Source organism: Somniosus microcephalus, chromosome 15 (assembly GCF_052327205.1).
Source record: "Somniosus microcephalus isolate GS21.2 chromosome 15, FLI_Smic_1.0, whole genome shotgun sequence".
NCBI classification, from domain to species: Eukaryota; Metazoa; Chordata; class Chondrichthyes; order Squaliformes; family Somniosidae; genus Somniosus; species Somniosus microcephalus.
The window spans coordinates 12635372-12652675 of record NC_141001.1 but is presented as its reverse complement, the minus strand read 5'-3'; the positions used below and the strand labels follow the sequence as shown (position 1 = coordinate 12652675).

Here is a 17304-nt window from a genome sequence, read left to right as displayed (position 1 = left end):
GGCAAAGGAAGCCCACAGTAGAAGAAAGCATTTGCAAAAAGAACGGTGCAATTGAACTTGATAGTCATCCCTTCCCCACTGGCACACTGTGCTGCAGTATATTTTATCTACAGCATACACTACAGCAACTTATCAAACTTACTTTGATAGCACCTCCCAGCACCATGGCTGCTACCACCAAGAAGGAACAGAGCCCATGGGAACATCATCACATCCAAGTTCCCCTGCCATTCTGACTTGGACATGTATCACTGTTCCTTCTTTGTTTCTGGATCAATATCCTTGAATTCTCTATCAAGCACCATCATGGGAACACGATCACAATAGGAACTGCAATTATATATGAAGAAAGCCCACCACCACATTCTTAGGGAAACTACGAATGGACCCTAAATGCAGCCTAGCCAACATAGTCCAAACTCAGAACAAATTAAAAAAGAAATGAGTGTGCTGACTTAAGGGCTTCGATTCTCCTCTGAATTACTGCTCATTTTGAAGCGTATTAGGAGTGGTAAATAGAGAAAAAATGCATTCTTAAAGACTACCGCATCAAATCTGCCACAAAAAGCTGCACCTGATTTCTCCTACCAAAAACATTAAGATCAAGTCCAATCGAGTACATTTAAATGTGGTCAAAGGGGCATGGTTAACCCTTCTGCCACAAACCTGCCCCAAATAATTACCACCACTATATCATTAGCTGTAAGAGCTGCTGCAAAGTATCCTTGAGGCAGATACCCTGTTGAGGAAGCCATCTTATGTGCTGCTATTAAACTTGGAGTGGAAGGGAAAGAAATTACCATTCCTGCAAGGGAGGCCGGGGGTCGGGGTGGGGGGTGGGGGGTGGGGGGGGGGGGTGCGGGCGGGAGGAATTACTTCCCTCAGCTAAGAAGCATAGGAATCCAGATCTCAAGGGCCCAGTCTTCAAAAAACAATTCAGGAGCATCGATCTTATGTGTCGACAGTGAAGACGGTTTTCACACACATAGTTGAAATGATGGATAAGTGGAAGGAGCTCATTACCAACATCTACAACACATTACAGGAAATTTCTCAGGAGCTGCAGAACACCCTGGACATTGTGACAGTCCAGGTAATGGCTGTGACAACAAAACATCAGGAAGAGCTTCTTAGGGCATTGGTGGCTTCTGGAGTGGCAGGTGCTAATGCTTCAATAGGGGTTCTGAACAGGACACTTTCTGGTGAATGTTATAGAATCACAGCACAGAAGGAGGCCATTCGGCCCATCATGCCTGTGCCAGATCTTCGAAAGAGCTATCCAATCAGTCCCATTCCCCAGAGCCTTGCAAATTACCCCCCTTCAAGTATTTATCCAATTCCCTTTTGAAAGGTATTATCGAATCTGGTTGCACCACCCATAAAAAAAATTCTCTTTATCTCATCTCTTTTTTTTGCCAATTACCTTGAATCTGTGTCCTCTGGTTACCGACCCTTCTGCCACTGGGAGCAATTTTTCCTTATTAAAACTGTTCAAAATTCTCCCCTTAATTTCTCTGCTCTAAGGAGAACAGCCCCAGCTTCTCTAGTCTCTTCATGTAACTGAAGGCCCTCATCCCTGGAACCATTCTAGTAAATCTCCTCTGCACCCTTGCCTTGACATCCTTCCTAAGGTATGGTGCCCAGAATTGGACACAATACTCCAGCTGGGGCCTAACCAGTGATTTATAAAGGTTTAGCATAACTTTCTTTCTTTTGTACTCTCTGCCTCTATTAATAAAACCAAGGATCCAGTATGCTTTTTCAACAGCCTTCTCAACTTGTCCTACCACCTTCAAAGATTTGTGTACGTACACCCCCTGGTTTCTCTGTTCCTGCACCCCCTTTAGAGCCCAGGTGACGAATCACTGATTTTGGTAAACTCCCGCTGAAACCAGGACGGTAGGGAACCCAAATTAAAGGGAGATGGAGAGGAATTCAGGTACTGTTTTTTTGTAAACAATAGCATTTAAGAACACATTTCCCTCTGGTTACCACCCCCAAAGCCACACAAAGATGTGAACTAATTCAGAGGAGAGTCCAAGCCTGTATGTATTTCAGATCTGTGTATTGTAACAGCTTGAGGGATGTTTCAGTGGAGCTGCTGGAGCAAGGAAAAATAACAGGCATGCTTGTAAAATCGATTTTCAAGTTACCTTGCAATCTTTAAAAGAAGTAAAAATATCAGTTGTTACCACTACAGCATTACCCATTGATTTCAATGTGCAATGTGCCACAATCTGACAAACTCAAAAAACTCAATGATTTCTATGTATATTTACATTATATATAGTTATTTTTGTGCTCATAGGACAAGGAATGTCAATGCTGGGGAACAGAACTCTTCCACTTCTTGCACCCTGTGCTCAGTATCAACTACTTCCATGTTAACATGGCTTGCAAATAGTAACATTTTCTCTATACTGTCCACTCAAAATTCAGAAGAGCATCTTTATTAAACTATTGTGGCATATCTATTTCCTACACCAGCCATCCTGTACCATGTCTGAGTAGGATTGGCCATTTAAGTGTCAATTTGTGACAAATTCTGGTCAGTTTGTGTTGTGGAACTGGGTTGAAGATTGCTCAAGCTCATAGCAGTTGGGACCTTTATAGTTGGTAGATAGCAGATTTTTCAGCTGTTAGTCTGAGTAAGATTTAAATCCAGGCCCACTTGCATCCGTATCTTATTGCTGTAGTCAATGTATTGATATATTTACAGAGAACAGACTCTGTGTGTTTCTCAAAGACTGTTTTACAAATAGCTTCAAATTAGGAAAAGCAATTGTTACCCGTCAGTCACATTCTGATTGTTGTGATTTTGATTAGTTGCTTGCAGAACTTCTCTTATTACCAGATGAACCATTTGTTCTAGCTTGCGAAGATACTAATAACATTTCTGTTCATCATAAAATTACATGGGTACTTTGTTCAATATAGAATGGATTTTAGCAGCATGGGAATATTTAAATTCTGAGGGGGAAAAATTGGGTTGGTTTGCACCTCTCGTTAGCGCCCCTGGGGGATGCTAACGGGGCGTAAATCTTTGGGCGCGGCGCCACTTACGCCTCTCGCGAAATTCAGCTGGAGGTTAGTGGCGGCGGTAGCCGTTGGCGCCCTGCACTGCCGGCGTTGACGTCATCGCCGTGCGCAGTGCTCCGCTTGTGCCCTGGCCACAAACTTCTGTTGCGCCCCCGACCTATCGCCAGACGATATGTCCGACAGGATCAAGGGTGTATTTTGCAGTGGCGGTGGCGCTACTTAAAGGGCAGATGTTGGGCGGCCATTTTAATTTTGACACTTGATTCTAGAAGAGTGCCAGGCTGTTTTCACGGCATCCCACTCCCCGCTGATCCAGCAGGGTCCCGGTGCACGCAGCGCTAGGCCCCTCCCCTTTAATCAGCAGAGGAGGCCTGAAATAACACGGTGCTACGTGCCACCGCGCGTGGCACTGCTACACGTAGCGCCGTGATATTCAGTAGTAGCGCCTCAAGCAGGAGCTGGAACGCTTTCCAGTCGTGCCCCACCTCCTGCTTGGGGCGCTACTACTGAATTTACGGCGGGAGGGGCACTAACTTTTTCAGGGTGCTAATATGTTCGTGCACCAAAATGGGCGCCACCCAATTTTTCCCCCTAAATTTCATGTTCTTTGGTGTCCCTGTGGAAGTCGTGGTCAAACACGGAAATTGGATTTAAATTGCCCTTTTCTCCAATTATCTTCTTTAATATACAAAATAATTATTTTATAATAATTGCTATTGCACGCAGATATGTTTTTCGGTAAATTTGTGCATGGAATTTTCTTTCTTATTGAATAAATAAACCGCAAAGGTTGAACTCCCGTTCAGTAAACAATCTCTGCTACAAGTTCCAGAAATCAGATCTCTGTAGTGTTTTGCTGATTACACTGGGAGTAAAACAAATTCTATCTTTTTGAGCTCCGCCCGATAGACACTTGTAAGGCGGAGACTGTGCCAAATTTTCCTGTATAAAAGACTGAGCCACAGGTGACCGACACCTCACAGGGACCTCGGTAGCTCGTACCGAGCTTTGACCAAGATGGGGACAAGTAGGGTAGCCTCAGTATGGATCCTTATACTGATAATCTCATACTCTTATGGCTCTGTCGTCTTAGAACGTAAGAATGTTCTCCTTTTCATAATCTTTCGATAATTTTGAGAATGCACTTGGTAAATGAGTTAAATGTTTTTACAAGTATTGAATAATCTGAAAGGCTTCAATCTGCTGCTCTGAACTTGATGCCTTTGCTCTGTGGTTCTTGTTGCAAGGCTGTGTTAAATGTGAATACCGTTGTGGGAACAGAAAAGCCTCCTGAATGTTACTTATCAATCCAATTCGGGAGGAGTATTTTCAATGAGCATCAAATCCAAGTGCAGTTCAAAAATTGGTTTGCTGATTATTGTATAAAATAGTTAACTTGCGTGTTTCTAATACATTTCTACCAATTAGTCTGATTTCTAATTCAGTCTAAATTGCATTGATAATTGTTAATGTTAGCACGGATTTTTTTTTAAATGAGGAAAATGTATTTACAGAATACCTTAGAATTGTCACAGTTTACATGTCTAATTAAAAATAACGATGTTCTTTGTGACTTAACTTTTTTTCTAAATCTATGTCAGGTTCAGGTGTGTTGATTTTTTTTAGTAAAAACCCATTACTGTCATAAAAAAAATGCTGGAAACACTCAGTAATTCAAGCAGCATCTGTGGAAAGAGAAACAACAACAACAACTTGTATTTATAGAGCACCTTTAACATAGTAAAACATCCCAAGACGCTTCACAGGAGTATTATAAGACAAAAAATTTGACACCGAGTCACATAAGGAGAAATTATGGCAGGCGACCAAAAGCTTGGTCAAAGAGGTAGGTTTTAGGGAGCATCTTAAAGGAGGAAAGAGAGGTAGCGAGACGGAGAGGTTTAGGTAGGGCATTCCAGAGCTTAGGGCCTAGGCGATAGAAGGCACGGCCACCAATGGTTGAGCAATTATAATCAGGGATGCTCAAAAGGACAGAATTAGAGGAGCGCAGATATCTCGGAGGGTTGTGGGGTTGAAGGAGATAACAGAGATAGGAGGGGGCGAAGCCATGGAGGGTTTTAAAAACAAGGATGAGAATTTTGAAATTGAGGTGTTGCTTAACTGGGAGCCAGTGTAAATCAGCGAGCATAGGGGTGATGGCCGAACGGGACTTGGTGTGAGTTGGGACACGGGCAGCCGATGTTTGGATCACCTCAAGTTTACGTAGGGTAGAATGTGGGAGGCCAGCCAGGAGTGCGTTGGAATAGTCAAGTCTAGAGGTAACAAAGGCATGGATGAGGGTTTCAGCAGCAGATGAACTGAGGCAAGGGCAGAGACGGGCAATGTTATGGAGGTGGAAATAGGCGGTCTTAGTTATGCTGTGGATATGTGGTCAAGCTCATTTCAGGGTCAAATATAACACCAAGGTTGCGAACAGTGTGGTTCAGCCTCAGACAGATGTTAGGGAGAGGGATGGAGTCAGTGGCTCGGGAACAGAGTTTGTGGCGGGGACTGAAAACAATGGCTTCGGTCTTCCCAATATTTAATTGGAGAAAATGTCTGCTCATCCAGAGTTAACGTTTCAGGTTGATGACATTTCATCAGAACTGGAAGATGTAAGAGATGACCAGCTTTTAAGCAAGTGCAGAGCCAGGGGAAAGGGGGGCAGGGGAAGGACAAAAGAGGTCTGTGATAGAATGATGGACAGGAGTGATTAAATGACAAAAGTGATGATGGTGCAAGGCAAAAGTAGGTAAAAATGAGACAAGTAAGAAACAAAAGATGGGTCCAGTGGAGGTGTAAATGGTTATTGTGCGTCTACTTTTACAAATGATGGTGGAAGTAAGAATGAATGGTATTGGAGGAGAACATGGAATAACTGATAGGAATAGCTGTTGAAAATGAAAAAAAAATCTCTTCCTAAGCTGCTTCACCTTCCTCTCATCCTTTAAGACCCTCCTTAAAACCCAACTCTTTGACCACTACCTTACCCCAGTCTATCTAGGCCTTTCTTGGGACAGTTAAAATCACTTAATATTATTGCCCTGCTGTTCTTACATATTTCTCTGAGCTCCTCTATCTCATTTCACATTATGCAGATCCTTGCTACGGATTCTGTTTTAATGCAATGCCCGCAAACAAGGCAAAAAGTGCACTATATAATGGATATTGCCTGGAAGATATCACTATCATCAGTGCACCAGGGACATAACAAGGCAGAAAATACCATCAGCAATGCACACTGGTTAAAGCAAGGCAGAAAGTACCATCGTCAGTGCGTGACGATGTAAACAGTACCATTATCAAGATAACCGAGATGTAGGAAAATAGCAGTTCCTAACAGTGCATTCCAACAGAAACATTATAACTTTGAAATTATGGTTATAGATAATTGGGTGCAAACGCTTAATACATTCTTTTGCTTTTGCTCTGTCTATTATTCTAATGGGACATTGGCCAGTTTAAAATAAATATAGAATCGTAGAATCATAGAATGTTACAGCACGGAAGGAGGCCATTTCGGCCCATCGTGTCCGCTCCGGCCAACAAAGAGCTATCCAGCCTAATCCCACTTCCCAATCTTGGTCCGTAGCCCTGCAGGTTACAGCACCCCAAGGGCACATCCAAGTACTTTTTAAATGTGGTTCGGGTTTCTGCCACTACCACCCTGTCAGGCAGTTAATTCCAGACCCCCACAACCCTCTGGGTGAAGAAATTTCCCCTCAAATCTCCTCTAAACCTTCCACCAATTACTTTAAATCTGTGCCCCCTGGTTTCTGACCCCTCTGCTAAGGGAAATAGGTCCTTTCTATCCACTTTATCTAGGCCCCATATAATTTTCAATAAGGTCTCCCCTCAGCCTCCTCTGTTCCAAGGGAAACAGACCCAGCCTATCCAGTCTTTCCTCATAGCTAAGATTCTCTACTCCCAGCAACATCCTTGTAAATCTCCTCTGTACCCTCTCTAGTGCAATCACATCTTTCCTGTAATGTGGTGACCAGAACTGCACGCAGTACTCTAGCTGAGGCCTAACTGGTGTTTTATACAGTTGAAGCATAACCCCCCTGCTCTTGTATTCTATGCCACAGCTAATAAAGGCAAGCATTCCGTATGCCTTTTTAACCACCTTATCTACCTGGCCTGCTACCTTCAGGGATCTGTGGACATGCACTCCAAGGTCCCTTTGTTCCGCTACACTACTCAGTGTCCTACCATTTAATGTGTATTCCCTTTCCTTGTTAGCCCTCCCCAAATGCATTACCTCACACTTCTCTGGATTGAATTCCATTTGCCACTGTTCTGCCCACCTGACCAATTTATTGATATCTTTCTGCAGTCTACAGCTTCCTTCTTCAGTATCAACCACACAGCTGATTTTAATATCATCTGCAAACTTCTTAATCATGCCCCCTATATTCAAGTCTAGATCATTGATATATACCACAAAAAACAAGGGACCTAGTACTGAGCCCTGCGGAACCCACTGGAAACAGCCTTCCAGTCACAAAAACACCCTTCGACCATTACCCTCTGCTTCCTGCCTCCGAGCCAGTTTTGAATCCAACTTGACACTTTGCCCTGGATCCCATGAGCTTTTAACTTAGTGACCAGTCGGTCATGTGGAACCTTATCAAAAGCCTTGCTAAAGTCCATATACACTACATCAAACGCTCTACCCTCATCTACCCTCCTTGTTACCCCCTCAAAAAATTCAATCAAGTTTGTCAGACACGACCTTCCCTTAACAAATCCGTGCTGACCATCCTTGATTAATCCGTGTCTTTCTAAATGGAAATTTATCCTGTCCTTCAGAATTCTTTCCAATAATTTTCCCACCACCGAGATTAGGGTGACTGGCCTGCAATTACTCGGTCTATCCTTTTCTCCCCTTTTAAACAAGGGTACCACATTAGCAGTCCTCCAGCCCTCCGGAACCACGTCTGAAGCCAGAGAGGATTGGAAAATGATGGTCAGGGGCACTGCTATTTCCTCTTTTGCGTCGCTTAACAGCCTGGGCCTGGGGATTTATCCACTTTTAAATATGTTAAAATAGTGGACAGAGGAAAGTAACAGGAACTTGATAAACATTTGCTCATATCAGAACATTAATTTAAAGCTTGAAACTGAACTTTTATATAATTCTGTATTTTATATTGAATTCAAACACATACAATATTGGTAAACAGACAACAAATAGCATAATTTAAGAAGACAGTGATGTTCAGCCTTTGATTAATAGAACACTCTTCCAACTCAGTGTAATGTATAAGTGTCTAGTTACTACTTTATAACATGAGATAATTCACATTTTTATACTGGTTAGTTCATTATTCAAATGTAATTTTTTGTTGTGTTTTTAGATGAGGCAACAGAATCTACTTCGTTTGACAAGACTGTGGTGCTGTTTCCAGGAATACCATCAGCTCCATTTTTTACAAGTAACTAAATAATAAAATAAGTAAATTTGCCTTCCAGTTGTAAAGCTATATTCCTTTTTCCAATTGAGAAACCTAGTTAATGGGCTAAGATCCATAGTCAGGATACCATCAAGGTTCAAAAGAATAGAATAGAATAGAAGATGGGATAAATCAAGTAACAGTGATTTGATGATACCACACTATATATTTATTTAGTAAAGTCTATATATTTCAGGAGGAAGAGGAGGCTAAGGAAGATAACAAATTGCAAAGTGTTGAGGTCTCAGGAAAGAATGAGTTCCAGTAAGAACCAGTATGATAAATCCTAATTTCAACATAGTGAGGGTGCAGGTGGGAGAAAAATTATGTAGAATCACATGTGATGATTAGAAGGAGCAAGAGAAGAAAGTTCAGAGGGTTTATGACCATAGTAGCACAATTACAATAGAGAGAGAGGGACAATAAATATTGCATTGAGGAAGAACGCTGGAGGCTAGAAAAGAGAGGGAGAACCATTCCATTGAGAAGCTTTTCTTGTATTCTGCCCACAAGTGTGTGAGATGCTAACAGCACCTCTCCAGAAATGTGGGTAGTATCCAATTCTGGAATGGATTGTGCTTCATAGAGAATGAAAAGCTATTCAAACAAAAAACAGTGTTTGTTAGGAAAGAGAAATCAGGCTTCCTGGAGGCATCATTGTAATGGAGGAGATGTGGGAGTTCTATCTGAGGTCTGAGGAGGTAGTGATCCATTAAAGGGAGGAGGTGGTAGCTCTTAGGAACTTGAAAAAAATCAACCTATGAAGCATGTTCTTATAGACCAGTCTGTGCCAGCTTTATCTGATTAAGTAAGCAACGTTCTCTGCGTCACACAAAACAATTTACCAGGTTAGTAAGCAGAAGGATGATCAGGAAAATGTGATCAGAGGCAATAATCTCTTTGCTGATCACATTTGGTGGAAGTATTTTTTTAAATTTCTTTAAACAAGGATGAATTAAATGAACAAATACATTACAAATGTTATTACTTTGGCAGATATAAAACCTATTGCAGTATGACCTTGTTGTGGCAGCCAGTACCATAACTGCACCAGCTGCTCTGCTGACTAAATCTTCCAAAAAAACTCCCTATGTAACTCCTCAAAATAATTATACACTATTCTCAATTCATAGGTCACAATCCAGACCACAATTACCGTGTTTGCAGTACCTGGGGAAATTACCACTTTAAAATCTTTGATGGAGATGTTTATCATTTTCCTGGAACCTGCAATTATGTCTTCGCTTCCCAATGTTTGAGTACTTATGAGGAATTCAACATCCAGATGAGGCGTACCACTGTTGATGGCCTTCCAAGGATCACTCAAATTGTCATGAAAATTGACGGATCAGTTGTTGAAGTACATAATTCAACTATTTCAGTCGATGATAATGTGTAAGTGTTTTGTAATTTAATGCTTTCATTTTGCTTTTTTCAACATATAACAATGTAACAGAACATTGCATAGTGTAACGGTTGAAGGGTGAGTTGTAGAATCATAGAATGTTACAGCACAAAAACAGGGCATTTAGCCTATCAAACCTGCACCAGTCTTTTTCTCCACATGAACCACCATCTAATCCTATTCTCCTGCTCACTCCCCATACCCCTTAATATGTCTCTTTTACAAACACCAACCTAATTCCCTTTTAAAATAATTTCTGGATTCTGCATCAACAACATTCTAACCACGCTTGTGTAGTAATTTGTTTCTCTAACTTTCACTTTAATTCCTTTTGTGATTAACTTAAATTTGTACCTTCCTGTTACCATCTCGCTGACCAATGGAAACAATCTATCACTAGTTACCCGCTCGTGACCTTTCGTGATCATGAAACATCTATCAGGTCATCCCTTAAACTTCTTAGCCCTGGTGGAAAAAAATAACTCCTCAAGTCTCACTTTGTAACTATGCCTCTTCATCCCTGGTACCATCCTAGTGAAGCTATGCTGCATATTTTCCATTGCTTTTGTGTTTCCAATAATGGGTGCCCAAAGTGTGCTCAATACTTCAACTTTAACAAAGCTCTTGTTCAAGTTCAACATTACCTCCTTGCTTCTTTAATGTATGCCTCCAGCCAAACAACAAGGATTCCATTTGCCTTTTTAATGCCTATCTACCTGTGCTGTTACCTTCGATGATTGGAGTATCTGCACACCAAGACCCCTCTAATCTTCTACATCATTTAAATTCTAGCCATCAAAAGTGTTCATCTTTTGCCTAGTTTTATTTCCAAAATGTATTACCTCACATTTCTCAATTGAACTGCTTCCATCTGTCTACCTAGCCAATTTGGTGTCATCAGCAAATTTTGATATTATTCCCTCAGTTCCTAAATCCATTAGTTATATATAAAGTAAGTAAGAGCAGTCCCAACATTGGACCCATGTGAAACATTGCTCACCACAATCTGGAGCCAATATAATGAAAAAACATCGATTTCCATGTTTTATCCTGTTGTGTATGACGTTGATAACAGGAGCAAACAGTCTGTACAGCAATGCACATGGTGTCCGTAATAAAAGAGGGGAACTGGAGGCAATAATACATTGCAAAGAACCAGATATAGTAGGGATTATTGAGACATGGCTACAGAAAAATCAGGACTGGGAATTAAACATGGAAGGGGATAACATAGCTAGAAAAGATAGAGAGGGAAAAGGGGGAGGTGGACCAGCTATACTTATTAGAGATAACATAATGGAAGTAGAAAAAAGTGATGCAGCCATCAGTAAGACAGAAATAGAATCCATGTGGAGAGAAAAAAAAAAGATAAATTACACTAATAGGGGTAATAGTAGAAGGGAGGCGGAGGAAGAAATATGCAAACAAAATTAGGGAAATGAGTAAAAACATAGAATAATAATCATGGGGGATTTCAACTACCCCAAAATTAATTGGCCAGAAGAGGTAGGTAAAAGGGATAAGGGACTGGAGTTCCTACAATGTGTAAAGGACCCCTTTCTAACCCAGTACGTAAGAAGCCCAAGGGACGATTCGCGACTGGATCTAGTAATGGGGAATGACCAGAGCAGATAAGAGAAATAAATGTGGGGGAATATCTAGGCAATAGTGACCGTAATATAATAAGCTTTAAGATAATAATTGAGAAGGACATAAATATGACGAAAACCAGGGTAATAGATTGGAGAAAAGCTGATTTTGAGGGGCTGAGAATAGAACTTGGGAAAATAAAATGGACAACAATATTGGCAAACAATGATGTAGAACAGCAATGGGAAACATTTAAAATGGTGCTCAACAGAGTGCAGGAAAAATATATTCCACTAAAAGACAAGAACAAACTAAACACGAATGAGACACCATGGATGAATAAAGACATAAGGGAAAAATTGACGGGAAGGAAATAGGCATACGCTAAGTACATAGACAGCAGGGGAAAGCATGTCAAGGGAGACTATCAAGCGATTAGGAGAGAAGTCAAAAACACAATCAGGAAAGCAAAGAGGAACTATGAAATTAAATTATCAAGGAATATAAAACAAAATAGTAAAATATTCTGCAGGCACATAAATAAAAAAATGAAAGTCGGGATGGAAATAGAGCCACTGAGGGATGGACATGATAAAGTCACAGGTAGCGATAGCGAAATGGCAGAAATATTAAATAATTACTTTTCTTCAGTATTTACCAGGGAGACATTGGACGATGAGGTTAGAAATTATATAACCCCATTTAAAATAAAAAGAGGAGAAATATTAAGTAAACTAATCAAACCCAAAGAGGATAAAACCCCTGGTCCATATGGATTGCATCCACGCATTTAAAAAAAAATTTAGAGAAGAGATAGCAGAGGCACTATTGCACATAGAGTCATAAGAGTCATAGGGGGAGAAATTGGGTTGTTAGCGCCACCGATTATTGCCTAAAGAGGCCGAAAAGTGGGGCGATAGCCAATTTCTGTGTGGTCGCAGGGAACCTAGCGCCTCGCCCCATATTGATCATGCATTTAGCGCTGGCGCAAAAGCTTAGCGCGCGCTCGCGGGCGCAGGCTGATCATGACTTCATTCCATGGTGCAACGCCTTTTTAGCGCACCGGACCGGAAATTGGGTGGTACCCGCCTCTGTTGCGCCTGGCGCTAATAGTGACAGCTCACTGGAATGTTCCCCAGGCACTCTCGGAGTAGGGGGGCGCTGTTTAAAGGGGACACCACTGTTCTGAAAACGTCAGCCCTTTTGTGAACGCAACTTGTTGGCTGGTTTGATACAGTTGAGCAGCTGCAGTGCTAGAGCCTTATTGCCATTCAACCAGCGGTGCCAGAGGACCTTTAGCCCTGTGAACATTACCTAGCTGCTGGTAAGAGCTTACAACCTTAACCTTGATCACTCTTATTATGGGGGCTGCTCTGGAAGGGAACATCCTGCTGCTAGAACATCTTGAGAGGGCACAGAGACGGAGGGAGAGAGGGCCAGGAGTGGCCAGATGGAGGAGGGCCAACAGACGTCGCCACACCAGACCTTACGCAGCGAGGGTTTTCAGACAGCAGTTCTCCTACCACAACATGTTGGAGCAGCAGTGTGTCAGAAGGCTGCGATTCTATAAGGAGGTGGTGACTGAGCTGTGCCAGCTGCTTCAGGATGATCTTCTGCCGCGCATACGGTGCAGGACATCTCTGTCGGTGCCTGTAAAGGTTACTGTAGCCCTCAATTTCTTTGCCAGCGGCTCCTTTCAGGCCGCGACTGGGGACATAGCTAACATTTCCCAGTTTGCGGTGCATTGCTGCATCCGCCAAGTTACAGATGCCCTATATAACAGGAGGCGGCAATTTATTTTGTTCCCTTTGACACCGGAGAAGCAGCAGGAGCACGCAGAAGGCTTCGCGGCAATAGCTGGCTTCCAAACGGTGCAGGGCGCCATTGACTGTACGCACGTGGCTTTGCGGGCGCCTGTGAACAATCCCGAGGATTACCGCAACCGCAAGGGGTTCCACTCCCTTAATGTACAGCTGGTGTGTGACCACCGGCTGCTGATCCTCGCGGTTAACGCACAATTCCCTGGCAGCAGCCACGACGCTTTCATCCTGCGTCAGACCACAGTGACAGACCTTTTCGAGGCCCCGGCTCACCCACGAGGCTGGCTTCTCGGAGACAAGGGCTATCCTCTGTGCCCATGGCTTATGACCCCGCTACGTTCGCCCAGCACCCAGGCAGAGGAGAACTACAACTCCAGTCATCAGGCGACGCGGAACACTGTGGAGCACACAATCGGCGTGCTGAAGCAGTGGTTCCGATGTCTCGACCATTCGCGGGGCGCCCGGCTGTACTCGCCGGAGCGAGTCGCCCACATCGTCGTTGTCTGCTGCATGCTCCACAACCTCGCCATCCAACGCACCCAGCCAATGCCAGCCGAGCTTGAAGGACCAGCAGAGGAGGAGGAGGAGGAGGAGGCGGAGGCGGCGGAGGAGGAGGAGGAGGAAGACGGGAGGGTTCCCGAAACTGGAAGGGCCGTTCGTCAGAGGCTCATAACGACTCGTTTCTAGGCCCCACTGACGGATTGCTTGGTGTGTTTGGGAGAGGACTGTCCGGTTCACCCAAAGCCTATGAAGGACAGAATAAGTGTAAATAGTTTAGATGTCCAGTGTAAATAAAAAAATGTCTTTATTTTCAAAAAAGTGGAGCCTTCCAACTACATAAAGCAATTGCAGCAGAAAGCAAATCTAATGAAATAACACTTAAGTAACGGCTTAACACATAACTAAAGATTTAACACTTAAGTAACGGCTTAACACATAACTAAGGATTTAACACAAAAGTAACGGCAAAATACATAACTACGGATTTAACACATCAGCAAGGAAATACAACTTTAATGTCTGCCAAACCCGCGACAGTAACCAACACATCCCCATCATTCACAAGAGCTGTAGAGGGCCTTGAAATGTTCAACCTCGCCATCTCCGAAGCTCCCTCTACTTTTGACCCCTTGATGGGCTTCGACTTCTCTCTCTGGAACGCCCCCTTCCCTCCCTGCAGCTCCTCCTTAATTGGACCCCAGTGGCTGCATCAAGGCTGGGGGAGGCCTGCTGAGTGGCCGAAAGCGCAGAAGCCCCTGAGGGATGGGCAGGACGACCTCTGGGCTTGGAGGGCCCGGGTGCTGACTGCTCCAACTGCTCATGGGCGGATGCAGTCTGTCCTGCAGGTGGTGGCAGCTGCAGTGGAGACGTGCCAGTGGTGGCATCAGGAATGCTGACATCCTGAGAGCGGACACCTGCTCCGTGGGCGTGCGACACACTGGCACTCTGACGGGGCAGCAGCGCAGCATGCGCCCCAATCGGCTGGCCCACAGATTGATGCCCTGCTGTGGTGCTGCAAGGGCCCCGGGTAATCCTACCTGATCCTTCAACGGTGGCAGCAGTCAATGCTCGCGTGGCCTCAATCTGCGCCTGCATGAGGCCAGCGAGTGACTGCGTGGCAGGTGCCAGTGCTTCGATGAAGCCCTGGAAAGTCCTTCCCAGTGCTTCGGAGAAGCATTGGACAGTCCTTTCCTGTGCATCGGAGAAGCCCTGGACAGTCCTTTGCTGTGCATCGGAGAAGGCCTGCGCACTCCTTTCCTGTGCATCGGAGAAGGCCTGCGCACTCCTTTCCTGTGCTGCACCGAAGTCCTGGAGACTCCCTGCCAGTGTACTGCAGCGATCAGCTCATTGTGCCTGAGCCGAGCCTGGGCGCTCATTTCAGCTAGGGACCGATCCTCCTCTGCGCTCTGTGCAGCAGTCATGGTGGCCTGACTCGGCCTCCGGGGAGACGGCCCCCGAGCTTCCCTTCCCCCCCTGCGTTGGTGCAGCCCGCTGGTTCCTGGAGCTGGTTCCTCATCAGAGGCACCCCCCCCCCGCTCCCCTCCAGGGAAGAACTATCCCCACTCTGCAGCTGGCGTGCCTCCCCTGAGGCTGGCACGGAAGGTCCGGCTTCCTCCAGCTGGTCGCCTCCGGACTCAGTGGGACTGGCAGCTTGAGGGCCCGGCTCCCCATCTGGTGATGCAGCATCTGAAAGCAGGGAGGTTGAAGAGTGGCTTTAGCGAGAGGAGAGGGTGGCAGCAAGGGATGCAAGATTGGTGCAATGCTATGACATGGGTCCACAGTGAAAAAGCATGCCGGTGGGGGGTCACAAGTGGAAGGACACAGATCAAAAAGGTCATAACCTTACCATCGCCATGCACAATGGGGTCGGCTGCTCCACTAGTGACAGAACCAGTCAGGCGGCCGCCAACAATCTGGTGGACTCGCTCCTCCAGGTCCGTCAGGTTCTGGAGGTTTGGAGGTCCTCCACCGGTCCAGAGCTGTTCTCGCCGGTTCCTTGCCAGCTTGGACTGCAGGAGAAAGGACAGGAAATGATGAGACATCATGGCCTCATCTGTCATGTCATGCCCCCCTTGGTGGAATAGCCCGGACATCATGGCCTCATCTGTCATGTCATGCCCCCCCTTGGTGGAATAGCCCTGACATCATGGCCTCATCTGTCATGTCATGCCCCCCTTGGTGGAATAGCCCTGACATCATGGCCTCATCTGTCATGTCATGCCCCCCTTGGTGGAATAGCCCGGACATCATGGCCTCATCTGTCATGTCATGCCCCCCCTTGGAGGAATAGCCCTGACATCATGGCCTCATCTGTCATGTCATGCCCCCCTTGGTGGAATAGCCCTGACATCATGGCCTCATCTGTCATGTCATGCCCCCCTTGGTGGAATAGCCCTGACATCATGGCGTCAGCTGTATGTGCAAGTGTGTTCCCAGAAAGGGCCATGGGTGCGTGCTGACAGATGGCCAGTGGGGCATGGCGCACCCATTGGCCAAAAAGTCAGGTGCAGAAGAAGGCATGAAGAGGACTGCAAAAACATCACTCACCCTGACGACCCGAGTGAGGTCGTTGAATTTCTTGCAGCACTGCAATGGAGTCCTGACCACCAAGCTGCTGGAGTTCACCCTCTGAGTGATGGCCCTCCATGCTCTGCGGTAATCCTGCTGACAAGGCCTCCTGCCATTGTCCGCGTACAGGACCGCTCAACGGCACTCCACTCCCCCTACCAATGCATCTAATGCATCATCCGTGAAGCGCTCTGCTCTTTGCCTTGCCCTCTCCATCCTCAGAAAGTTTTTAGTGCCAAACAAAACACAGCGCCGAAATTCAGTTCTGCAGGGCGCAGAGTGTGGCTGCTTATCCTTCTGGACCCACCCCTTTAAGAGCTGGCCGGCTCCTGACTCTCTCGTGATCATCGATGATTGACTGCGCCTGCGCTGCACCCGGTCGCCTCGATATTGAGTTGCGCCGCCATGTTAGCGCCCTAAGTCTACCGTGCAATGCCTGATTTAGCACCGCGATCACCTTAGGGGCGCTACGACCCAATATCGCGCTAGGTGGCGCTAAATTGCGCCTGGCGCAAAACTTTGCGCAGCGCCAAGTCTAACGCCCCAAGCGGAGCTATACCCAATTTCTAGGCCATAGAGTCATAACGGCACAGAAGGAGGCCATTCGGCCCATCGAGTCCATGAATAATTCGTTAGAAAAAGGTGTAGTGCCACGATACCTAAATTTAAGAAAGCAGAAAGAACATGTCCAGGGATCTATAGACCAGTCAGTTTAACATCGGTCGTAGGAAAAATAATGGAATCCTTGTTAAAGGAGAAAATAGAAAAACATCTAGAAACCAAAAATATAATAATGAATAGTCAGCATGGATTTCAAAAGGGAAAATTTTGGTTGACCAACCTCATTGAATTCTTTGAAGAGGTGACAGAGAGAGTAAACAAGGGTAATGCAGTAGATGTAATTTATCCAGATTTCCAAAAGACC

The 17304-nt window shown here is 45.0% G+C and overlaps 1 protein-coding gene across 1 annotated transcript in view; it reads left to right on the top strand.

Moving 5' to 3' along the window:
• Positions 1-997: 997 nt before the first annotated feature.
• The window catches only part of LOC147106548 (mucin-2-like), a 72720-nt gene continuing 56413 nt past the window's right edge, over positions 998-17304 (top strand). Inside the window, exons 1-4 of the mRNA XM_086008477.1 lie at positions 998-1093; positions 1848-1854; positions 8400-8477; positions 9629-9890. Coding sequence (XP_085864603.1) covers positions 998-1093; positions 1848-1854; positions 8400-8477; positions 9629-9890 — 443 coding nt within the window. The remainder of the gene's footprint in view (positions 1094-1847; positions 1855-8399; positions 8478-9628; positions 9891-17304) is intronic.